Here is a 26,645-nt window from a genome sequence, read left to right as displayed (position 1 = left end):
TTGGCCCAACCATGGCATCCCCTCCATCTCCATTGTCAGTCATTTCTTTCATAGAATCATAGAGTTGGAAGAGACCACAAGAGCCATCGAGTCCAACCCCCTGCCAAGCAGGAAACACCATCAGAGCACTCCTGACATATGGTTGTCAAGCCTCTGCTTAAAGACCTCCAAAGAAGGAGACTCCACCACACTCCTTGGCAGCAAATTCCACTGTCAAACAGCTCTTACTGTCAGGAAGTTCTTCCTAATGTTTTTGATCAACCCAAGACTGACAGGAGCAAATACAAAACCAGAAAACCTGAAGCTACGTATGTGGTGTCCGGTACGTTTCCACAGCTCTCTGGGATGAATTTTGTTTGGCCCAACCATGGCATCCCCTCCATCTCCATTGTCAGTTGTTTCTTTGGTCAACCCAAGACTGACAGGAGCAAAAACAAAAACAGAAAACCTGAAGCTCCACATTTCCTGGACTTGTAGCAGAGTGGCACAGTGAGTGCTGCTTGTGTGTGTGAGCTTGCAGAACTCAGAGTCCAATACACTGCTGTTCCTCTAAATTAGAAAGCTTTATTGTATGTACAGCAAGATAAACCATCGGAAGATGCAGACGTTGCGTCTTCCATGTCTCAGCAGAAAACGAAAGTCAGAAAGAACGAAGAAAGAGCTTTCCTGGATGTTGAGAAAGCTCCTCCCCAGATGCAGGACATTCTGAGCTGTTAACCCTGTAAGCTCTAAAGCTCACAACTTATCTTTCCTAACAATTCTGAAGCTGACATTGAAGATGGCCTGGGCAGTTCAGACCAGCCTGATCGTGGTAGGAAAAGGAATAATTTGAGGAAGATTGTTCAAAGAAAAAACGGTAAGTTACTGTTTATTGTGGGGGTGTTAGGTTCCCAGGTGTTATAGGGGGCACTGTTGAGCTCTGTGAAAATATATGAGGTTGGTTCCATAGAGGTATGTGTTGAATTTCCAGGCTGATATGATGATCCCACAGGGAGCCTTACCAAGAGAGGCCACGATCCCACGAGTCTCCTCCATGACGTCCTTATGCAGAGCTCTCTGGTCAGGATCCAGGAACGCCCACTCCTCGTCCGTGAAACGAATGGTGACATCTTCAAAGCAGACTGGACCCTAAAAGAAAAAGGGAAATGTCCTCCTCTGAGACAGCAGAAATATGATCTGCTACACAATGCTCTGTTGTTTCCTTCCTGTAAATAATAATAATAATAATAATAATAATAATAATAATAATAATAATAATAATTTATTATTTATACCCCGCCCATCTGGCTGGGTTGCGGTGTTGTTTCAATAGGATTGCTAGCTGCACATTTTATCTATGGATGCTTATTTTATTCTGCCTTTTAATTATGGGTATCCGTCTTTGTGCAAATAGGTGGTACTCCACCTTGTGGTTTTCAAGTCACTCTGCCTATGCAAGCATTCCAGTTTCCCCGATGGAAGGATCCACTTTCTCCTCTCCTCGTGAGTTGTTCTGGGGAGGTTCCCTCCCAATGCCCTAGGGCCAAATTCAAGGGGTCCATGGGGGCATGGAGAGGGGGAGGGGAGGAATGGGGGGCAGGCTCCATTTTCCAGCTGATGGCGCTGGTTAGGTGAATCCAGGCCACTATTTGTTCTCATTTGTCCACTGCTTAGAAACCAATTTTTGCATTCAGTGATCAGTCTAGAAATAATATAAGCCTATTTTGGATGGCCCCCTTCATAGATCACTGCCTTGCCATGGCGAAGGGGCTTGAATAACTCAGAAAAGCTATGAGCTATGTGGTGCAGGGCCACCCAAGATGGACAGGTCATAGTGGAGAGTTTTGACCAAACGTGATCCACCTGGAGCAGGAACCGGTAAGCCACTCCAGTATCCCTGCCAAGAAAACTCCATGGACAAAGACAACAGGGATATAAAAGTTATGACGCTGGAAGATGAGCCCCTCAGGTCGGAAGGCTTCCAACATGCTACTGAGGAAGAGCGGAGGACAAGTACAAGTAGATTCAGAGCTGATGAAGCGGCTGGGCCAAAGCCGAAAGGATGCTCAGTTGCGGATATGCCTGGAAGCGAAAGGAAAGTCCAATGCTGTAAAGAAAAATATTGCATAGGAACCTGGAATGTAAGAACCATGAACCTTGGTAAGTTGGATGTGGTCAAAAATGAGATGGCAAGAATAAATATTGACATCCTGGGCATCAGTGAACTAAAATGGATGGGAATGGGCGAATTCAGTTCGGATGACCATCACATCTACTACTGTGGGCAAGAATCCTGTAAAAGAAATGGAGTGGCCCTTAGAGTCAACAAAAGAGTGGCGAAAGCTGTACTAGGATGCAATCTCAAAAATGATAGAATGATCTCGATACGAATCCAAGGCAGACCTTTTAACATCACAGTAATCCAAGTTTATGCACCAACCACTGGTGCTGAAGAAACTGAAAATGACCAATTCTATGAAGACTTACAACACCTTATAGAAATGACACCAAAGAGGGATGTTCTTCTCATTATAGGGGATTGGAATGCTAAAGTAGGGAGTCAAGAGATAAAAGGAACAACTTGCAAGTTTGGCCTTGGAGTTCAAAACGAAGCAGGGCAAAGGCTAATAGAGTTCTGCCAAGAGAACAAGCTGGTCATCACAAACACTCTTTTCCAACAACACAAGAGACGACTCTACACATGGACATCACCAGATGGGCAGCATCAAAATCAGATTGATTATATTCTCTGCAGCCAAAGATGGAGAAGCTCTATACAGTCAGCAAAAACAAGACCTGGAGCTGACTGTGGTTCAGATCATCAGCTTCTTATAGCAAAATTCAAGCTTAAACTGAAGAAAGTAGGAAAAACCACTGGGCCGGTAAGATACAATCTAAATCAAATCCCAAATCCCTTATGAATACATAGTGGAAGTGAGGAACAGGTTTAAGGATTTAGATTTGGTGGATAGAGTGCCTGAAGAACTATGGATGGAGGCTCGTAACATTATACAAGAGGCAGCAACTAAAACCATCCCAATGAAAAGTAAATGCAAGAAAGCAAAGTGGCTGTCCAACGAGGCCTTACAAATAGCAGGGGAGAGAAGGCAAGCAAAATGCGAGGGAGATAGTGAAAGATACAGGAAACTGAATGCAGATTTCCAAAGAATAGCAAGGAGAGACAAGAAGGCCTCCTTAAACAAGCAATGCAAAGAAATAGAGGAAAACAATAGAATGGGAAAAACCAGAAATCTGTTCAAGAAAATTGGAGATATGAAAGGAACATTTTGTACAAAGATTTTCATAATAAAAGACAAAAGTAGAAAGGACTTATCAGAAGCAGAAGACATCAAGAAGAGGTGGCAAGATCAGTCTACATCCCAATCCCAAAGAAGGGTAGTGCCAAAGATTGCTCCAACTACCGCACAATTGCACTCATTTCACACGCTAGCAAGGTTATGCTTAAAATTCTACAAGGCAGGCTCAAGCAGTATGTGGACCGAGAACTCCCAGAAGTGCAAGCTGGATTTAGAAGAGGCAGAGGAACCAGAGACCAAATTGCAAACATGCGCTGGATTATGGAGAAAGCTAGAGAGTTCCAGAAAGACATCTACTTCTGCTTCATTGACTATGCAAAAGACTTTGACTGTGTCGACCACAGCAAACTATGGCAAGTTCTTAAAGAAATGGGAGTTCCTGATCACCTCATCTACAGTTAGAACTGGATATGGAACAACTGATTGGTTCAAAATTGGGAAAGGAGTACGACAAGGCTGTATATTGTCCCCCTGCTTATTTAACTTATATGCAGAATTCATCATGCGAAAGGCTGGGCTGGATGAATCCCAAGCCGGAATTGAGATCGCTGGAAGAAATATCAACAACCTCAGATATACAGATGACACAACCTTGATGGCAGAAAGTGAGGAGGAATTAAAGAACCTTTTAATGAGGGTGAAAGAGGAGAGCACAAAATATGGTCTGAAGCTCAACATCAGAAAAGCGAATATCATGGCCACTGGTCCCATCACCTCCTGGCAAATAGAAGGGGAAGAAATGGAAGCAGTAAGAGCTTTTATTTTCTTGGGCTCCATGATCACTGCAGATGGTGACAGCAGTCACAAAATTAAAAGACGCCTGCTCCTTGGGAGAAAGGTGATGGCATACCTAGACAGCATCTTAAAAAGCAGAGACATCTGGACTTCCGGTCGGCGCCAGCGTTTAATGGCGGTCCTCCCTCCGAGCTCCGGAGGAGGACTGCTTCGCGAGTTCGGGTCTGACCCGCTACGGCAAGCGGGGGACCCCTAAAATCACAGGCGCGGAAGCCTGTGAACAAGGAGACTCGGTGGGCACCAGAAGCGCCCCCTTACTGCGAAAGAGCCTTTCTAAAGGCTCCGGAACGGCATCGGGAGAGCGCGGTGCTGAGAGTCGCAACCCCGCTCGCGGAGCGAAGCCGTGTCGCCATGAACAGAGAGCGCTGATTCCTTCCTGTAAATTGAAATTGGATCGAAAAACCCGTGAGTAGGATTGAACGATTATCTGGACTTTAAAAATTTAAAAATCTGAAATTTGGCCGGAAACGGGGAAGGTTAAAATTAAGGAAGTCTGCCTTCCCCCGACTGCATGACAGATAAAGCAACGAAAATACAAAGCTGCATCTGAATGAAAATACTGTAGGACTGTTTAAGCCTGGCATCGGACACGAACCTCCTCTCTAGCAAGCAGGGGCAGAGGGGAGAAAAAGCAACTTTATTAACCTGCATGACCTATTTGAAAGAGAAAAGTTTTCCGCTGTCTTAATCCCCTGAAACGGACTGCCAAAATAAGACACCAGGACAGAGAACTGATTTTAGAAACTTGTTACAAAGCTACATAGTTGATATTCTACCTGATACAAAGTTTTGGGGCTTTGCTGCCACAACATATTGGACTGTGTTGACAGAGAAACTACATAGAAAAAGTGTTGCAGCATTTATATTGAAGTTTCCTGGTTTCTTTGTTCTTAGTTCTGTGTTTCCTTCACTTGGACATTTTGTTTTGCTCCCTCTAGAGGGTTGAGAAGTAACAGTTGCAAAGCAACAGATTAAGACAGTGGGATTTTCCATCAGGGAACTGCTCCTGTGAGAACGTCCTTGGGACATGAGCGGCCCAGCGGATGAGATAACCACTAGAGCTAAAGCAAAACAACAACAACAAAAGAAAAGAGGCTCAATATCAAGCCTAACACCGACAGGAGCAGCTGGACAAGAAAAAGTGACAGCTGTTTCCATGGATTCAATGACACAGGCGTTACTCAAGATAAATCATTCTTTAGAAGCTTTGACAAAGCAGAGTACAGAAAATTCACAAAAATTAACAGAACTAACAGCAAGGTTGGACTTGAATACGAAAAGTGTGACTTCTAATACGGAATCTATAAATAAACTGATTGAAGAAAACTCTGCAACACGTAAAATTGCAGAGGACGCCAGAAATATTGCTGAAGAGACACAGGAAAAATTAGAACCGATCTCCAAAAAAGTATATGAACATGATGCGGCCTTGTCTTTGCTGGAATTACAGAGAAAGGAGAGAAACTTGAAATTAAGATTAGTTCCTGAAAGTGAAGGGGACAGCCTCGTGGAGTTTCTCACACAAGAGTTTTCTGACTTTTGGCAGGAAGAATTGCAGGAGGAAGAATTTAAGATCACAACAGCATTTAGATTGGGCAGGAGACAGAACATAAAGACTCCGAGGGATTGTCTGATTACTTTTAGATCCAAGGAAGAAAGGGACAAAATATTAAAACTACATTACCAAAAGGCCTTGGAAATTGAAAATTCCCATATACAAATCTTCAAGGACATCCCTAAATATATTCTGGAGGTGAGAACCTTCTACAAAGATCTGGTCTACCTGCTGAAAAGGAACAATATACTTTTTAGGTGGGAGTTCCCACAAGGACTGTCCTTCAACTACACGGGAAAGAAGGTGAAAATAAAAACAATTCAAGACAAAGAGAAGTTTTTGGAGAAAAACCACGAGGATCTGCAGAAGGGAACGGTAGACCCAACCTCAGAGGTAAAAGGAGCTGTAGACATCCTGAATCTATCATTTGGACTTAAACCACCATCAGAGGAAGAGCAGCAACTTGGAGCGGTAGGAGGAGTGAATGCTAAATAACAAGATGGCTCTGCAATTCCTTAGTTGGAATTGTAATGGGCTGAACATGCCTACGAAAAGACGCCAAGTTTTTCATATTTTGAAAAGAGAACAATTGGATTTGATTTGTTTACAAGAAACTCATGTGACTAGGGTACACAGGAAATTACTTATAAATAAAAGACTAGGACAAGAATTCATCTCATCGGATAAAGTTAAGAAAAGAGGAGTGGTGATTTATGCAAAAGAGAAATTGGCCCCAAAAATGATGTTTAAAGATGAACAAGGAAGATACCTGGCAATTGAAATACAAATACAAGGAGAAAAATTGTTAATAGTCGGAATTTATGCACCAAATGAAGGGAAGGCGGAATTTTTTAAGAAGCTGCATGAAACTCTGATGGACTATTTGGACTACAATGTAGTAATCATGGGAGATATGAATGGTGTGGTTTCTACAAATATGGACAAGGCACAAAGACAGACAATCTCTAAGGAAGGGAGACTTCCGAAGACCTTCTTTGAAATGAATGAAAATATGGACTTGATAGATATTTGGAGAACAAGGAACCCTCTCGAAAGAGAGGGAACTTTCTTCTCTCAAGCAATGATGACCTGGACCAGAATCGACCAAATCTGGATTACTAGTGGGCTGGCTCCAAAGATCAAGAAGATAGAAATCTGCCCAAAGACTTGCTCTGACCATAACACCGTGAAGATGGAAATGAAACTTACAACAACTGGACAATTCAGATGGAGAATGAATGACACCCTGTTTCGAGATGAGGAGATCCACAGAAAGGCCCAAAAAACCTTAAAGGACTATTTTGAAATAAACCTAAAAACTGATGTAGAAAAAAGAGTGATCTGGGACGCAAGTAAAGCTGTGATGCGAGGATTCCTAATTCAACAAAATTCGGTAAAAAAGAGAAAGCAAAATGAGAAGAAGGAAAAGATCTTGGAAAAGATAAAAGAAGGAGAGAAGAAATTGAGATCAAAACCAAAGTCCCAGGAGATTTTGAGAGAGATTAAGCTATATCAGACACAATATATGGAATTGATGAATCAAGAGATTGAGTGGAAGATAAAGCAAATGAGACAAAAGACATTTGAATCTGCGGATAAATGTGGCAAACTTCTGGCTTGGCAATTGAAGAAAAGACAGAAACTAAATACAGTTACAAATCTAGAAGTGGATGGAAAGAATATAACTAAACCCAACGAAATTAGAAACTGTTTCTTGAGCTATTTTAAAAAATTATATTCACAAGGACCGCAGAACGAAGAGGATATAGATGAATTCCTTAAAAAATATGGATTACAAAAAATCTCTTATCAAAGTAAGGTGGATCTAAATCAGAGAATAACAGAACAAGAGATAGAAGGTGCCATTCAGAACATGCAATTGGGCAAATCTCCAGGACCAGATGGACTGACTTCCAGATACTATAAAGCTTTGAAGGAGTGGTTGGTACAACCGTTAAAGGAAGTCTGCAACGAGATTTTGGAGGGGAAAGGGGCGCCAGAATCGTGGAAAGAAGCTTATATTACACTCATACCAAAGACAGAGACTGAAAAGACTCAGCTTAAGAACTACCGCCCAATATCATTACTCAATGTGGATTACAAAATTTTTGCAGACATTTTGGCAAAAAGATTGAAAAGAGTGTTGATGGAGAAGATTCACAAGGACTAAGCAGGCTTTCTCCCAAAAAGACATTTATCAGATAATGTGAGGAACATAATAGACATTTTGGAACTATTGGAGGTGAATATAAACACTAAAGCAGTACTGATATTTGTGGACGCGGAGAAAGCCTTTGACAATATTTCTTGGAGTTTTATGAAAAAGAATCTTCATGGGATGGGGGTAGGCCAAGGATTCGAGAATGGTATGGGTGCGATATATTCTGAACAAAAAGCTAAGTTGATTGTAAATAATGTGATAACTGAAGAACTTAAGATAGAAAAAGGGACACGACAGGGGTGCCCAATTTCCCCACTACTTTTTATCTCGGTTCTGGAGGTGTTGCTAAATATGATTAGAGATGACCAGCAGGTTAAAGGTGTACAGGTCGGAGCAAAACATTACAAGTTAAGAGCTTTTGCAGATGATTTGGTACTTACTTTACAAGAGCCAGATACTAGTACAAAAAGGGTGTTGGAGATAATTCAAGAATTTGGTCAGGTGGCCGGATTTAAATTGAATAAACAAAAGACTAAAGTTTTTGGGAAAAATTTGACAGGTATGGAGAGGGAGAAATTCCAGAATAAACAGGTTTGACAGTGGTTAAGAAGGTGAAATACCTAGGGGTTCATCTGACATCTAAAAACTTGAACTTGTATAAAGACAATTATGAAAAATGTTGGTCAGAAATCAAAAAAGATCTAGAAATATGGTCAAATTTGAAATTGTCAATGTTAGGCCGAATTGCAGTTATCAAGATGAATGTACTGCCTAGAATGTTATTTTTGTTTCAAACCTTGCAGATTCTTGACAAGATGGACTGTTTCAAGAGGTGGCAGAAAGACATTTCGAAATTTGTCTGGCAGGGCAAAAAGCCCAGAATAAAATTTAAAATAGTGACAGATGTAAAAGAAAGAGGGGGATTTGCCCTGCCGGACTTAAAATTGTACTACGAAGCAGCAGCGTTTTGCTGGCTGAAAGAGTGGATGCTCCTCGAGAATACAGATATCTTGGATTTAGAAGGTTTCAATAACACATTTGGTTGGCATGCATACTTATGGTATGATAAAATTAAAGTGCATAGGGCTTTCAAAAACCATATTGTTAGAAAAGCATTATATAATGTTTGGATAAGATACAAAGACTTGTTGGAAAACAAAACCCCTAGATGGTTGTCACCCTTGGAGGCTAAGGCATTGAAAAAACTCAATATGGAGGCAGAATGGCCAAAGTATTGGGAAATTTTGGAACAAGATGGAGATAAATTGAAGTTACAGAGTCATGAGAAATTGAAACCCAAAGTACGAGATTGGCTCCATTATTATCAAATAATGGAGGTTTACAAACAGGACAGGAAAATTGGCTTCCAGGTGGAGAAATCAAAATTAGAAAGTGAACTGTTAAAACCCAATACTAAGAACTTGTCAAGAATGTATAATTTGCTGCTGAAATGGAATACACAAGACGAAACAGTTAAATCAGCTATGATTAAGTGGGCACAGGACATTGGTCATAACATTATGTTTGCTGACTGGGAAAGGTTGTGGAACACCGGGATAAAATTCACGGCATGCAATGCTTTAAAGGAAAATATTATGAAAATGATCTATAGGTGGTACACGACCCCAGTCAAGCTAGCAAAGATTTACCATTTGCCTGATAACAAGTGCTGGAAATGTAAAGAATCTGAAGGTACTTTCTACCACCTTTGGTGGACGTGCCCAAAGATTAAGGCCTTCTGGGAGATGATATATAATGAAATGAAAAAAGTACTTAAATGTACCTTCCCTAAGAAACCAGAGGCCTTTCTCTTGGGCATTGTCGGCCAATTGGTGCTAAAGAAAGATAGAACTTTCTTTATGTATTGTCAGGGAACTGCCATCGGAGGAACAGGTGGGGAGAGGGCTCACGGAGGCTGGGAGGGACTCAACAGCTGAAGCAGGGACCAGCAGGGGGAGAGATGGGTCTCTGGAGGAAAGGCTCACGAAGGCTGAGAGAGACGCAGCAGCTAAAGCAGGAACTAGCAGGGAAAGGGGAGGATCTCTGAGGGAAAGCGAGCAAGAGGGAGGGCTCAGGGACACGTCCAGCGAGAACAGTGGTGAGGTGTCAGAAGCTCCCTTAGGGAGACCCATTCCTCGCCGGAAGCTGTCACGCCGCGAGTCCCGAAGACGTGTTTCCGTTAAGGAGCTTTTATGCTGGAAGCGCTTCCGAAAACAACCACTGTCGGAATCTGCAAGTGACTAGAGCGGACATGTCTGAGGAGCTCTGTCACACACAGAGGTTTGTGGAGTTGCACAAACTCTGAGGGACTACGATTTTACGCACAAGCAGCTCATCATCCCATCACATGTATGCTACGACAGCAGCAAGAATACTTATCGCAAAGTATTGGAAGACACAAGATTTACCCACCTTCGAAGAATGGCAGATGAAAGTGATGGACTATATGACACTGGCTGAGATGACTGGCAGAATCCGTGATCAGAGGAAAGAGACGGCGGAAGAGGATTGGAAGAAATTCAAAGTTTATCTTAAGAACTATTATAAAATTGATGAATGCTAAAATGTCGAGGTGTTGAGAAAGAAAAAGGGATTACAGTGACATAAGATTAAGTTGAAGAAAAGACTAAGAGGACACATATTTGATAAAATTACTTAGAAGCTGCTGAAATAATTTTGGAAATTGGGATGCAGAAAGGGGAGGTATGGGGGAGTCCGAGAAATGAGGGTTATGAAAAAAAGGTTATGAAATTATACATGTTTGTTTGTCTTTTTATTTGTTTGTATTGTTTAAAAAATGTTGTAAAACCAATAATTTTTTTTAAAAAAATAAAATAAAAAGCAGAGACACCACCTTACCAACAAAGGTCCGTATAGTTAAAGCCACGGTCTTCCCAGTAGTGATGTATGGAAGTGAGAGCCGGACCATAAAGAAGGCTGATCGCCAAAGAATTGATGCTTTTGAGTTATGGTGCTGGAGGAGACTCTTGAGAGTCCCATGGACTGCAAGAAGATCAAACGTATCCATTCTTAAAGAAATTAGCCCTGAGTGCTCACCGGAAGGACAGACTGTGAAGTTGAGGCTCCAATACTTTGGCCACCTCATGAGAAGAGAAGACTCCCTGGAAAAGACCCTGTTGTTGGGAAAGATGGAGGGTACAAGGAGAAGGGGATGACAGAGAATAAGATGGTTGGACAGTGTTCTTGAAGTTACAAACATGAGTCTGACCAAACTGTGGGAGGCAGTGGAAGACAGGAGTGCCTGGTGTGCTCTGGTCCATGGGGTCACGAAGAGTCGGACACGACTAAACGACTAAACAACAACAATTTTGGATGGCCATCTGTCTTGGATGATCTAGCAACGCAGGGGGTTGGACTTGATGACCCTTGGGGTCCCTTTCAACTCTAGGATTCCATGAAAACTGCAACTACAGATGAATCCTACTGGCGAAATTCAGAAGGCTGGTGTCAGAGTTCTATGGGTAGGAAATCCCACAGTACACAGCTGGAGTTCACACTTTCTTAGCAAGAACACGGTATTCACAGACTTGGCTGAGTTTCGGGCCTCATGAGAACAGCAGCTCATTCCCAGAGGGTCTGTCAGTTTGCATAATCTAGCAGAGATTCCTGCAACGCAGGGGGTTTCCTGGCTCTGAGAGACAAGCAGGGAGGATGGCTTCTGGCAAAAGGAGAGGGAGCCACCGATGGCTCCTCCTTCTCCTGACTCATCTCTGCCTCTCGACTTTCCTCTCCCACTCGCCTCCTTCCTCTTCTGCCTCTGATTCTGCACTGCATTCTGCCACAGAGTCTCCCAGCTCACTAAGCCCTGTTTCCCCTTCAGCTTCTGACACCTCCTCTTCCCAGACTTCTCCCTCTTCTCCCTCTGATCACTCATCCTTCTTCCACCTCAACTTCTTGGGCTCTGAGCCATCTTCCCTTCCTGGTTCCCCGGCTGCTTCCTCCCACCATTCCTCTGTGCCCAACCAGTCCATGATATTGCTCCATTCCTCGGCCTCTGTCCCCACAAGGCAGCTTCCCCAGACCTGATCTGGTTCCACAGCCGCTGCTTCCCTTCTGCCCCCATGAAAAGGCGGATCAGGAGGTTTTGCTGGCATCATTCTGTCACCTGCAAGAGAAAAAATGTAAACAGGACGCCAGGAGTGCCTGCTTCTCTCACAGGGGAAACAGGGCATCTCTAACAACAGATGGGCCTTTCAGAAAGCCATACTTGCTGAGAGCATTTGGATGTTTGTGCCCATTTCATATGTTAGATGTGCAAAAACCCATCTCCCCTCCTTTGGACCCTTGCTCCCAACTGTCTCCCCGCAAAACAAGATGAAAAGAATATCAGTGTTTGTAAAAGAAAAAAAAATAAAGGTTCTGTTGGCATAAAAGAGTCCACGAGAAGAGTATCCTTGCAGAGTACTGGTGTAGCTGCTCTGTGAGTCGCCTACTGTGGTCCTCTAGGAGTTCAAACTGTTCCAGTAGCCGATGCTGAGTGCTTTCCTGATCCTCAGATCCTAGCAGCCCCAGCGTCACTGCAGACAGTTACAGCTTGCCACCAACTGCTCCAACGCACAGCCACTGGCTCCATACACCACCAGGATTCACCAGCTCCCTGCTCAGATGCTGTCAGTCGTTTTGCACTCTGCACAAGCTCAGAAACACTGGGCCCATAACCTGTCAGTGTTTGTAAAAAAAGGGGGGGGTTCTGACCTCCCTTTGTTGCCTCAGCCTGGTCCTCGGACCCTTGTTGGCATAAAAGAGTCCACAAGAAGAGTATCCTTGCAGAGTACTTTCTGCTTTTATTCTTAAAAGCCTTTCTGCAAAAGTTACTGACCAACTGTACACACTGTTGGTTTCTGCTTCCTCACTGAGCAGCGAATGCATGTCACAAGACATTGTTTTGCATTCCACACTCTAAGTTACTGTTGGATTCCCACGGGAATGGGAGACTGGATGTGACGTACACTGGTTTGCTGTTTTTCACTGTTCTCTCGGTTTCTTTGTTAGAGAGACAGGTTGCTTCTCTACTCTCACAGAGGCAAGATGCATGTTTGTATTCTCTCAGCATAGAGTGGAAATAAAGTTGAGAATGTGGCACATACTGCTTATCCTTCTGCTGTGTGGACTACTCTGCTTGGGCTCAAGATAAGACGAGCCTGTATCAGCTTCAGATGGGCCAAAGCTGGTCAAAATCTCTCACACACATCAACACTACCAGCTTTCACCAACCAACCAACCCAAAGCAAACTAACACTTCTCACTCTATATATACAACCCGGTTCAGGCCGCTGACTCCTGCTGACCCAGCTTTTTAAGCATTAAAGAAACAGCTGCCAATTTTTAGCCGTGACAAAGAACCCTCAGATGAGTTGGAAAACCAACAGAATGAGACCAAACAGAGAAACACCACCTTCCTCCTTACCCAGTGGCCTCTCTCTGGTGTCCAACGGAGGCGTCTCTGCCTCACAGGAACCCAGGTCCATTTCTGCAAAGAGATCCATTCCCTGAAAAAGAAACAAGGATTCAAAACAGAGAATGGGGAGAAATATTAGTAAAAGAATGACAAAGACAAAAACATTCAGGGTGTTAGATCTCATTCCATGGATGCCTTCCCACAAAACAGATGGGCCAACAGTAGAGCATTATGGGATGTTCTCCATCCTGTTTGGAGCCCCTTGGGAGTATCCAGAGGAAAGTCTCTCTCACCTGCTTCCTCTCCTCTGCCTGACTCAGGAGGAAACCTTCGGCCAGGGCCACCGCCTGGGAACTGGTCTCTGCTCCACACTCCCTCACCCAGCTCTCCATCTCTGGTGGAAGGACAGCCAGGAACTGCTCCAAGATCACCAGGTCCAGCATCTCAGCTTTCGTGTGCCTTTCTGGCTTCAGCCACTGACGGTCAAGGTGGTAGAGTCGGCTGCAAACCTCTCGGGGTCCTTTGGCCTCCTGGAAGCAGAACTGCCTCAACTGCTGGCTCTGTATCTTTGAGCGGAGGGTGTCCTCCTCACCCAGGATCTTCTGCACAAAATTTTCCCAGAACCCCCCACTGCTCCCAGTTTGGATGTCATGGCCTCTTCCTGCTCCAGGGCCAGCTGTGTCTCGCTCATCCATCTGTGCTCTCAGGAAGCCTGTGAGAGATCGGAAGGAACCTTTTGGTCTTCTGCCAAGTTCTGTCTGTCTGAATGAGAAGCTCTAGCAAATCCTACAAAGCAAATACATTGTTCTGTTACAAAAGTTGTACAATATCAGGAGAAGAAAAGGTTCCCTGAGCAAGCATGGATGAGTCTTGCTGGGAACCAGGGTAGGACTGCACCACAGCCCAGACCATTAGCTATCTTTTGGGGAGTAAAGAGGAGTAAGAAGAGAAGAAATATGTCTCTAGCCTTCTAGCAATGCAAAATGTGGAGGCAACTGAAGGGATTTCTGGGAAATGAATCAGCCTTGTTGCTCCTGCCTACCAGTCAATGCATGAAGTCAGAACTGACTGACAAGGGTGTCATTTGTATCTTGTGTAAAATGGATACTTGGCTCTAGTGGGGGTCCTCATCCGGGGGTCCTCAGGAGTTGCTTCCCCCCACCCCCACTCCCCTGCTGCTGTCTCCTTTTCTTGCACTTGGACTCTCTGCCGCTCTCCAGACAGACTCCTGGGGTGGGGTCCCTTTTTCTTTGCTCTGAGGGCCAGGAAGGTATCTGGCCAACCCCTGAGGGCCAAGTGGATGAGGCCAAAGACACCTCCCTTGAAATTTAGGTGGGTAATTTAGTATTAGTATTCTGTTAGATAGCTTAACACACATAGATTCCAAGGTCCCTGGAGGCTCAGGGAGTAGCAGCGCCCATTTCCAGCAACAATCCCTTTGGGAGAGAGAGGACGTGGTCCTGGGATGCCCTGCTCTGGGTGCGAGGGGATTGCTGCAGTGGCCTCCGTGGGGAGCTGCCCTGGGAGACACTGGGAAACTGGTCCCCAATGCAGCAGCCAGACTCTGGGCTGGGATCCCTCTTTTTACTCCTCTCCTTTCTCTCCCACCTTCCCTTCCTTCCTCCACGTGGGGGTTTTTTTTAGGGGGGGGCTAGTCCACCTTCTTCTCCAGCTTTGGAAAATCATTTGCAGGTGTTCCCTCTGTTGTGCAATGAGGCTGAGCGACGTCACGCAGAGTTAAAGTCCCAGGGACTCCTTTGTTTAAAAAAATGAGATTTCGTGAGAGAGTCATTGTTTTTCTGAAAGGGGGGGGGAGGGCCAAATGAGTTTGGGATCCTCTGATCTGCAGGAAGGAGAGCGTGGCAGACCTGGCCCCTCCCTGGCAGGACCCTCTCCTCCTCCCTGACATGGAGTCCCCCCCCCCGCAGGACAGATCAGGCCCCCCAGGCCCCCTCCCCTGCTGCAGCCCTGGGACCCCCACCAGATCCCAGAGAGAGAGGAGACTCACCAGATCCCAGAGAGAGAGGAGACTCACCAGATCCCAGGAGAGACAGCGAGGCAGCCCTTGCAGCAGAGACACAAAGCAACACCCCCCCCCCTTCCTTGCAGAAAAGGACTGGGGAGGGAGGGGCCTTGGCTCTGGAGGACTTGCCCCCCCTTGCTTCCTGGCCTCTCTAGGAAGGCAGCTCAGTTCCCTTTAACCCTTGCCAAGCCGAGTCCCTCCAGCTCAGCCCTCTCTCGCTTGGCAGAACCTCAGATTCTTATTATTTGTTATTTGGCTCCGCCAATGCCCAGATATCCTTTTGGAGCGCGAGGCTCTTGGCTGGACTCTGAGCATCTGCCTCCCTTGGCCAGAAACCAGAGGAAGAGCTTGCAGGGAAAAGGGCTTTGCAGGAGGCAAGGAAGCTCCTCCTAGAATTCAGGAGTGGAGAGAGAGGAGGGGATCCCAGGGTCATCTAGTCCAACCCCCAGCAATGCAGGAATCTCAGCTAAAGCATCCATGGCAGATGGCCGTCCGATCTCTGCTTAGAAACCTCCAAGGAAGGAGAGTCCACCACCTCCCAGGGGAGACCTTTCCCTGCCCAACTGCTCTTAGGTGTCCCTCAAGGCAGCGGGTCCTGAGTTCCAGCCCTGCTGAAAGAATCACACTGGCTGCTGAGGAGGAAACCAGCAAAGTTCAAAATAAATAAATCCCATTTTCATCGTAAATGAGTAATACTTTCCTATGCATGCTTTTTATACTAATATACAATATGCTTAATTGCTAATTCAATGGACTAAAAATGGATGGTTATTGTTATTATTATATTTAGGGAAGTTTTTAATGTTTGATGGACTATTGTATTTTGATATTTTGCTGGAAGCCGCCAAGAGTGGCTGGGGAAACCCAGCCCGATTGGTGGGGTATAAATAAATTATTATTATAATTAATTAATTAATTAATTAAATTGACCAGGTGACTGTTCTCCTTTCGAAAGAGGCAGGTGGAATCTCCACGATTGCTAATAGCATAACGTCGAAAGGCTAGTGAAATATGGGGAGTCCTTGAGTATCTGCTTGGCATGCAGAATGTCCCATTGTCAGCCCCTGACATTTCCTGCAAGGGCTGGACGAAATCCCTGCCTGAAACTCTGGGGAGCTGCTGCCAGTCAGTGTAGGCCAGGGGTCCTCGTACTATGTCCCGTGGGCTGAATCCAGCCCGCCAGGGTCATGAATCTGGCCTGCATGGCCATTTCAGGACCCACCAAGTGTCCGAGGCTGAAAGCATCTCGCCACCCGCTCAGTCAGTCCCTGCACAGCACTGAGGTAAATGCTACCGGCGTGGTGGCGGCTCTACCAATGGAAGGCCAGGGGATTTCGCCCGGGGATGGGGAAGTGAGGTGTTCCCAAAGTAAAGGAAGCATTGAACTCTGATTAATAAGAATACACACAGAGGCTTGGACCAGCAAGACTCTGGGAAGGGTGTGTATAATAATCTCTGTCTGTGTCTCTCTCTGCCTACCCCTCGGCCCAGGTCGTTTTATTCACAAAAGAACTTTTTACAGAGTGTTTATAAGAACCAATCAGATTTCTTCTGAGCATTTCAACAGACCCCATGTGGGGAAAAGTTAAACTACAAACACTAGTTAAGCGTGCATATTTGGGGGGTAAATGAATGAAAACTTAAAAGGAGTGCATTCAGCAACCCCGGAGGTCATAAACAATCAATACATATGATAAGAAGGATGGCCAGGAGGACAGCAATCATTATTACCTTTATGTGGACCTGTTTCCTGGCCCTAAAATTAACAGCCTAAGATTAACATATCAGAAAAGCTACAGCAAAGAAACTGCCCACTGTCTTTGATGACCCAGGACGCCTGCCTGTCTAAGTGGGTACGTGACTTGTGAAGAAAGAGAAATGGAACAGGGATGCAGAGGAGTGGATTGGTCAAGAATCATATCAAAATAGTTTAAACCCAGTCAACGCAATGCTTTCATTGCTGACACAGATGGCTTACTCTAGATTTGTTATAAATCCTCATAGCAATCCCACCTGATCACTACAGGAAGTGTTGTCTTTTGGCTTGAAGAGCGAAGCTGAGGTTGACGGAAGAAGGCAGAATTGGGTCGATTCGGTTTTGTTACATAGACGTTTACTTTACAGGTAGGAGAAGGAAGTATAGTCCTACTTCTGTGAGTGGAGCAGAAGTCTTTCCACTCATGTGGTTTACATGCTCTGAAAGTTAGGATCTGTTTTGAGATTTAAATTTTGAAAGGGTGGAGTGGAACCGAATATTGACCATCTTGATAGCCTGGGGAGCCACATTCTGGTTGAAGGAGGCCAGGATTGGTCCCCAAGGCTTGGGATGTCCCTCCTCCCCAGCAGTAGGACTTGGAATCCAGGAGAAAACTCTTGGAATAGCCTTGCCAGGTGCTCAGGGAGGACTCACCTGTCCCCATGTCCTTCTCTTTGCAGATGTGCTGCGGTTGCACATCCCTCCCCCAGGGGTGAGTATTGGAGAGAACCAGAGCAGGGACTCAGACCTGCCCTCCTTGCCCCCCACTCTGCATTCTGGGGTGTGGAGAAGCCCTCCATTTGTGAGGAACTGACAGACTGACTTTTGCCTTTCAGCTGCTGGAGGAAGATCAGCTGTACCTGCCGGAGGTGATTCAGAACTGCCAGGCAGCTCAGCTCAGGGGGCTCTGAACCCAGAACTGCTCCAAGCAGGAGGCGGCCAAAGCCATCCTGGTGAGTGATGGGTGGTGTGGGGGACCCCCATGGGGAAGTTGGGGAGGGAGGGGCTTTGGGGAAGGGGTTGTCCGTCTACCAGAGAGGAGTACCCTACTGGCTTAGATTCACGTATCCTGTTTGAAAGGGGAATCATCTGAGGGACTTCTTGTGAAAATCTGGGTCAGGAATCTATTCCTGGAATGGACAAACACACAAGATGTAACTGGGTGTGCAGTCACATAAACAATACTCTTCTATATAGTCTTATCACAATATCAAATGTTTATCTTGCACATAAACAACACATAAAGTGCAATAATATAGACGAGAGCCAGGGACTCTGTGGTGGGGGCAGCTGAGGGCCGTTTTGCCCCAGACTGGACCCTGACCCTGAGACGCTCTTTCCTGCGGCAGGACCTCAGATGTTACGCCCTTTGGGAAAGTGGGGAGGAACAGAAACCAGCAGTCAACAGCATCCCTTCTCTGCTGGCCTTTGCCCGAAGGTTCCCCCATCTCAGAGCACGTGGCTCTCCCTCGTGGATTCAGTCCTTTCATCACTTCCATCTCCCCAAGAGACTCCTAAGGCTACTCATCCTCTGCAGTAGATAGCAGACCTGACTGAAAAGAACAGCTTCCTCTTCTGGTGACACCAGAGAATTCTAGAAGACATTCACCCTTTCCATAGCATTATGGATGCACGATTCCCACAGACAAGTTTCTTGGCAAGACAAGGGCCTTCTCTGGCCACTTGAGTGTCCTCCTCAGCATCTCCAAAGAAGGAGCTGGGTTGCAAGAACTGCAGCAAGGGGGGGGGCAACCCAGGCTAATGGGGGGGGCTGTCTAGCTAGGAAAGCAAGACCCAGAGACAGTTGTGGGAGACCCAGAGACCGGCTTCCTCTGTGCCGGAGCCAAAGCTGCGACAGATGGAGAAGCCTGACCTGCTGGGGGTGTCCATGCTGTGAGCCCCTCCATCCTACACTCTGGTTGAATTTTATAATGAATGATTTTAGATTGTTCTGTTGTGTTGTACTGTTGTACTGTTTTATTGTTGTTAGCCACCCTGAGCCCGGCTTCGGCTGGGGAGGGCGGGATATAAATAAAATGTATAGTGTTTCTGTGGAAGCGCTAGGGTGGACATCTCGGGGGGTTGTTTCACTGTAGAAAGAGCTTTGTTCCATCCCAATTCCCATGGCATCCAAACTGCCCAGACCTGGAGCATCTCTTCCAAGGTTACAGAGTCAGGGGGACTGTGGAGAGCGGACCCCAATCCCACCTCCAGGCTTAGGATTCTCTATCATTCTACATCTCCAGCAGACTTGGGAAGAGTGGAAGAGAAGGTAGTTTGAAAGAGACAACAACTTCACAGCTAGAGGGAATTCACAGAGAATCCTGTAATGGGCAGAGCAGGAATACCAGATAGGTGGGTTCGCAGGCAGAGAATAAATGTATGCATTGATGAATATAAATGGTCAGATTTTTATTTTTTTAAAGAATGGGGAACTGAGGTAGGGCAACTGTTAGGTCCAGTGCTATTTTTCTGCTATTTTTCTAGAAAAAGAAGTTTCAGAACACCTCCCTCGTTTTCTTAGGATGGCAATGGCACCCACCCAAGAGGGGCCAGAACTGAGTTCCAGCAAGTTCTGGCCGAAAAAAAGACCCAGGTTAGGCCCATTAATAAGTGAGGCCAGCGTAACATACACAGGAATGGGAACTGACCACAAGACTAGTAAAAACCAGTTAAAGGGGAAATTAATGGCCGATTGTTAAAGAGAAAAACAACTCCAGATAAGGTACAAGGAGGGTTCTGACACAGATACTAAAATCAAATGGGTTGGGTAAGTGTTTTTCATGAACTATGGCTTGATGAGAGATGGTGAAGTGCAGACGAGGCAGAAAGTGGTTGGGTAAAGGATGAACAGCTAAGATTATGCATACTTTGCCTATGCTGTATAGTCTGTGTCCTAATGGAAATGTAATGCATTACTGAATGAAGTCCTACTGATTGGGGATTTAGTATGAGGCTCCGTTCTTGAAATCACAATGAGAATCCCCCCCCCAACCCCATACCTCGAAACTGAATACAGTGGTACCTCTGGTTACGAACTTAATTCGTTCCGGAGGTCCGTTCTTAAGCCTCTTATCCTGAGGCGCGCTTTCGCTAATGGAACCTCCCACTGCGCACACGCCTCCTGTGCACAATTTCCATTCACATCCTGGGGCAAAGTTCACAACCAGAAGCAGCTACTTCAGGGTTAGCGGAGTTCGTAACCTGAAGCGTTCGTAACCAGAAGCGTTCATAACCAGAGGTACCACTGTACTGGCCTCCTGGCAGCTCTGTCTTGCCCTCAGGACCCTGCCCAGGCCACATCCCTCACGGGCCCCATTCTGCACTCTCCCCAAGTGATTTTACCCAACTGCCATCTGTCTTGGAACTATGATAATTGCTCTTGGTTGCCTGGATGAAGAGGGGTATTGTTGGGTTGGAATAAACGACAGACGAGTAGCGAGCGTCATGTGGGAGGCACCTCTCAAGCATGTCTCGAGGAGTCTCTTTCATTGAATATTACATGCATTGCCACGTATGTGCTGGTTGCTGATTGGTTAGCACAAGTACAAAGCAAAGGTTACATATAGGCATCAATCACCAATAGATTAAAGGCTGGAAAAGGGAGCACAGAACTAGACAGGCACGAAAACCTCCTAATTTAAGTATAACTAATGATTAATATACCAAGACTTAAACAATTACCTTCCAATAGACGTGGTCAACTATGCATTAAGAACAGGTCAGAGTGTAATGTTTTCATGACCTCAAACTTAACTGAACATTCTGGGATGATGAGAGAATGTCTTAAGAACGGTTTGTGCAGCATCATGTACAGAAGCAAAGCTTAGCAGCGAGGCTTCCCATCATGCCACAGTCATGTGCAGGAGCAAATGTGTATGAGCAAATTTGTAGAGACGAGTATTCCTATAGGGTATATGTCTGACCACACCCATTTTGCCACAACCACCTCTGGGATGTGGCTCCCAGAAAGCTTTTGATAAGAAAACATGGCCCTGAGGCTGAAAAAGGGTCACCACCACTGAATAAATCCCTGCTTTTTCAGGACTGGAAACCCAGAATAACATGGCATCAAAAGTTCCAGATTTTATTAGGCCAGAGATATGATTAAAATTAGGAAAGAAACTTGACCATCATTTGTTAAAGCAGTCTATTACAGTATTACATACAGAAAAACATAAAGATGTCATTTCTGTGTGCAACCTGAGAAACATGGAAGAGATGGAGGAATACTGTAGGTCCTCAGAAATCTCCACTAATTCCATTTCTGGATTTTCATGATCAAAATAAATATCTCCAGTACAAGGGGTGGACATCCAGGGGGTTGTTCTATGTTCAGGACCTTCTTGAGTGGTGCTGACCCATCTTATAATAACCTTTGTGAATCCAGTTGAGGGGTCCTCAGTATGACTGACTCCAGATAGCTCAGGTATGATCATTTATAGGCAATCTTTTATGGAAGCAGGTGGTTCTTCAGTATCAGAAAGTGTATGAATCTTTTTTGTCTAACTCTGGAATGTATATAACAGGAGAACAACCAAGCCTTATGAGGAATGGCTGAGGCAATTTGGTATGTTTAACCTGGAAAAGAGGATATGATAGCCATATTAAACTATCTGAACGGCTGCCACATGGAAGATGGAGCAAGTTTATATCCTGCTTCTCCAGAAGGTTGGATTCAAATGGCATGAAAGAAGACTCCAACTAAACATTTGGAGGAACTTTCTGACAGTAAGAGCAGTTTGATGGGGGAACAGACTCCTTCGGAAGGTGGTGGACTCTCCTTCGTTGGAGATTTTTAAACAGAGGTTGGAGGACCACCCACCAGGGATTGTTCAGCGGTGATTCCAACAATGCATGAGGTTGGGCTGGGTGACCCCTGGGGTTTCCTTCCAGCTCTATGATTCTATGATTCCATGAGGCATTGCGAGCTTCAGGGTGGACCAACAACTGCAGGCAGGACTGATCAAAGATGGCATATAAATCTGTATGGACATTTGACACAACACAGCAGAGTTGTTAGAAGGGGAATGAAATGAGAAGCAGGACTGAGATTTGGATATGCTTCGAGGTTCAGGCTATGGGAAGTCGTAAAATCAAAATTACAATTCGGAAGACAATTTGATCTTTTTTATTTTAGTTTTTTATTTTTATTGGATTATGATTTGATATGTTAGTTGGAGGTTTTTTATTGGGAAATTAATATACACCCTAACAAAAAAAAGAGGGGGAATGAAACAACATCAGCCAGCGTGGTGTAGTGGTTAAGAGCGGTGGACTCGTAATCTGGTGAACCGGGTTCGCTTCCCCGCTCCTCCACATGCAGCTGCTGGGTGACCTTGGGCTACTCACACTTCTCTGAAGTCTCTCAGCTCCACTCACCTCACAGAGTGTTTGTGGTGGGGGAGGAAGGGAAAGGAGATCGTGAGCAGCTTTGAGACTCCTTAGGTTAGTGATAAAGCGGGATATCAAATCCAAACTCCTCCTTCTCTTCTTCTCTTCTGACAGGCAGTTTCGCCACCCCCACCCCCTTCCCACTGCATCAATATGGAGATTGTACTTCCCTTTGGTTTAAGCACTAGATGCTGGGAGTAAACATTTATTCATTCCACTGGTCACTCGTCTTGGTTCCTACTCGAACAGTACATGGACACTTCTACATAACTGTTGTTATTGTGTTTGTGATGTGTGTGGTTCATTCTGTCATGAATGCTTTAGCTGAGTTTCTTGCATTCAGAGGACTGGACTAGATGTCCCTTGGGGTCCCTTTCAACTCTATAATTCTATGATTCATTCAAAACCAATAAAATGTTTGTAAAAGAAAAAAGAAAGATGATGGCTAGATCCAGTGCTTTTTTCCTGGGGGTACACAGACCCCTAAACATTTTTTGAATCTTTGTCAGAATCTCCGCTCGGCCAAGCTGATAAGGCCTCATCTTCCTCTGAGCTGAGCCTTTGAAATCGCCTCCAACGTGTATAACGACCTGAGCCTTTGATAAGGCCTCAAGCCCATTCTATCCAGCAGGGTTCCCAGCACAGGGAAGAGACGAGAGGTTTGGTTACATTGTAAAGGGTTTTATTTCTAAACTACGCAGAACAGAAAAGACATCCTCTCTCTATGAAAGCAGAGAGCAACTGAACAAAGGAACAAAGGAAACAGGAAATCACTAACGTCACATCCCGTCTCCCTTTCCCGTGAGACTGCAAGGTCTCTGGAATCTAAACAGAGTCCTGGGACTCCACACAGCTGCAGTGAGAAACAGAAACTAACATCCTCCCCCTTTCTGTGAACACCACTGGGCAGCGTGTCAGTACATTATCAGTACAAACCCAATTTCTGTACATAGGTACAGTGTTGATCCTTCGGAACAACCTTGGACAATAAATCATCAGGAATTTCATTACCTGGCATGTAGGACACCGTTACGAGTCCTTTCTCAACACATTCTCTAGTATGTTGCAGCTTCAATTGCAAGTGCTTCGTGCTTTGCTTACAACCTTCAGAAGTCATAATCTGAATTGGACATTTGACAGGAATTCTCATGTCTTTACACAACTGTAACAACCATTCACAATCCACAAGTGAATAAAACAATGCACTCAGTTCAGCTTCACAAGAACTTAAACTTACTGTTGTTTGCTTCATGCACGACCAATCAAATAGACCCTGGTTGTACATATAGCAAACTCCAGATGTGCTTTTCCTGTCTGTAGTGTCACTTCCAAAACTCGCATCAGCAAATATCTCAAGACCACCAGACTTCTGATTGTTAAATGTCAGCCTGTAATGCATAGTGCCTTTCAAATAGTGTGCTATGTGTTTCAGAGCTTTCCAATCCTTAACAGTAGGATTGTTGACTTGTCTGCTTAGCAAGTTACAGCTAACTGCAATGTCACGTCTTGAACATCTGGCAATGAAATTTAGTTTGCCTAGCACACTTCTGTACAGTGTAGTGCCAGAAAATGCTCCTTCAGTGTCATCTACCTGATCACCTGTCGTCATTGGTGTGTCTACAGGGTTAGCATCCATCAGATTTAGCTTGGTTAACACATCAGCAATTTTAGGTGACTGGTATACTAGGAATTAAAGCTGCATCACATGATGGACACTTCAAGATGGCGGGGGCTGCTGAGCAGACTGCCAGAAGTTACACCCCGGGGAAAGCTGAAACAGTATCCCAGAGCATGCAGGGATGTGTTCCTGAAACAGAAAGCTCCACAAAAGGGAGGCTTTTGGAGGAAGAGTGAATGAGGGGGGGTGTTTCCTGTTCAGGGGGTGAAATCTCCAAAGCAGGAGGAGCACGGGGAGTTGGCAGCCATGTCATCCCAACCATCACTGCAACCAGCAGGTGGCACTGCTGTGTTTGAAGCAGTGGAAAGTTTTTCCTGTGAGAAGTTTGGGCAGAGTCCAAATGCCAGGATGTTCCAGTACAAAGGCTAAGGCAAAACTTTGTGGAAGATGGAACTGATTCACCACATTTACATCACAGAAGGGTCCAATCCACCAGTTGGGTGAAGACTCCTTGGAGATGCAAAGTGTTGTGGAGTCTGGCACACTTCCCTGTGTTCCATTCAGCTTTCTGGACTTTTCCAGAATGTGCACACCGCTAGCCGCTTGGTGTGTAAGCTTGCAGAAGATAAGAGTCCACACGCTGTTGTTCTAAACTAACAGCTTTATTTACAGCAGAACAGTAAAAATAAACAAACCATCCGAGACAGCAGTTATCTTGCTTCCTTACTTGGCAGCAAAAGCGAAAGTCAGACAGAACAAAGAAACAGCTTCTCCAGAAGTTGGAGACAGCTCCTCCCCAGAACAGGCAGGACGATGGGTTCTGAGCTGTTAACCCTGTAAGCTCCGATTCCCCATCACACCCCCTCTCGTCCTGCACTGCTGGGGGCTCGTAGGTTTCACCACTTACCCCAAACACAGACCTTTACAGAACTCCCCATGATGCTGAAAGCTCAAAGGTTTCATGACCCCATCTGCCAGGTTCTTCTGGCTTGGACAGTACTGCAATCTCACCAAGCCTAACTGGATACTCTGACACATTCTGGAAATGGATGTCTAGGTGTTTGGTTCTGGCCTTAAACTGCCCAGACTCTGCCAACTTCAGACAGGGTTGATTGTCCTCCCACACCGTGATGGGCAAACAACAATACTTGCAGATTTCTTGAACCAAACAAACATAGAATTCATATTCCCTGCAAAGCTCAGACAGCGCACTGAATTCAGCTTCAGTAAAGGAAAGCGCAATGAGACTTTGCTTCCGGGTGTGATGGCCTGGGATGCAGATTCAGATGCTGAACCTAAGGAATCCCAACCTGAACAGGATTCCCCGCCTCCAGGACCAGCTGAGCCGGGGCTGGGGCATGAGCCTGAAGGGTCCTCACCTGTGCTGGATCCTTAGGTGCAGGCACCAGCTGAGTCTGCTCTGGCTCCTGAGGTGATGGAGGACCCATTGCCTGCAGGTGCTCCACTCTCAGCCCCGTCAGAGGAAGCTGGGGTTGCCTCTGGGTCCGGTAACCCTCCAGCCTCTCCTGAGCTGCAGAGGCTTAGGGCAGAGAGGCCGAGGGAACTAAGTTCCTGCAGGAAGAGTGCTCGCCTCCTGGCCAGGAGAGACGAGTCTTTTGAGGATCAGGGCCGCCCTATGCCTTGGGACATATAAAAGGCAGCTAGCCGCAGTCCCAAGTTGCGGGAGCAACGTTGGTAGTTGTCAGTCCCTGCCTGAACCCTGCCCTGCACACAGCTTCAACTTTAAGGGACTGCCTTCATATTGCTTCATCGACCACGGACTGGACTTAGACCTTGCCTCTTGATTAACCCCCGGGACCAGCACACCGGGACTTCCACCCAACCAAAGAGTCCCCAAACCTTACCACCATCCCAGATGCGGACTTCCTGTTAGCCAGATTCGCCTAATTGCTATCTGTCCAGCACATCAGCTAGCCATCACCCTTAGCTGACAGCTGGAGACAGAAATCCTTGGTATCCTGCAGATAACGCAACACCCTCTTGATACCATTCCAGGCACTCACACTCGGGGTTGTAGCTTCCCTGCTGAGCAGATTGGTAGCAAAAGCAATGTCCGGTCTGCTCCACTGGGACAGATACAACAGCCAACCCAGAGCTGACTGAAAAATCTCAGCATTTTTGAACTCAGCGCATTCTACTTGCTGACTATCTTTCACATAACTTGTCTCCATGGGTGTCCTGACCCCTGAATTCAGACATCCTGAACTTCTCAAGCAGTGATGCTGACTTGAATAAAATATTGGTGGGGGGCCAGGTAAGGCCCTCCTTGCACAATCAATCACATGGTACATGCACATCATTTGAATGGCAATGCCTATAATGGCAGTGATTTTTTTAAAAAAGTAATATTTTGAGCCCGTAGTTCAATTTCCAGCAGCTCCCCTTGCCCCAGAGAACACTTCTAGCATTCCATCTCCCCTACCTGTGTCCATTTGGTATCATCCTTTCAAGGTTTTTTCCTGTCCATTGTGTTTGTCTTTCATTTGTTCTCCTATGTGTGTTGCCAGTAGAAGCCACAATTCTGTGGGTACTCTAGGTGGTGCAGAAAACACCTAGAAGCTCCTTAGAGGTTCAAGTGCCGATAAACTTCAGCTTTGTGATCTATAA

The 26,645-nt window shown here is 45.5% G+C and overlaps 2 protein-coding genes across 5 annotated transcripts in view; one reads left to right on the top strand and one right to left on the bottom strand.

The window, feature by feature from the left end:
* LOC309530300 (uncharacterized protein) overlaps positions 1 to 26,645 on the top strand; it is a 670,922-nt gene that overhangs the window by 241,238 nt on the left and 403,039 nt on the right. The window lies entirely within an intron of this gene.
* Positions 1 to 26,645, bottom strand: part of LOC309530339 (uncharacterized protein) — a 120,662-nt gene that overhangs the window by 8,473 nt on the left and 85,544 nt on the right. Inside the window, exons 1-5 of the mRNA XM_082219217.1 lie at positions 15,208 to 15,303; positions 13,520 to 14,012; positions 13,236 to 13,317; positions 11,851 to 11,933; positions 1,002 to 1,128 (exon numbers count right to left, since the gene is read on the bottom strand). Of these exons, the coding sequence (XP_082075343.1) occupies positions 1,002 to 1,128; positions 11,851 to 11,933; positions 13,236 to 13,317; positions 13,520 to 13,921 (694 nt within the window). The 5' untranslated portion in view covers positions 13,922 to 14,012; positions 15,208 to 15,303. Of the gene's footprint in view, positions 1 to 1,001; positions 1,129 to 11,850; positions 11,934 to 13,235; positions 13,318 to 13,519; positions 14,013 to 15,207 lie in introns of the transcript that reaches the window.

This window comes from Podarcis vaucheri (assembly GCF_965113315.1).
Source record: "Podarcis vaucheri genome assembly, chromosome: 4".
Classification (NCBI taxonomy): domain Eukaryota; kingdom Metazoa; phylum Chordata; class Lepidosauria; order Squamata; family Lacertidae; genus Podarcis; species Podarcis vaucheri.
This window is presented reverse-complemented; position numbering and strand designations above follow the sequence as displayed.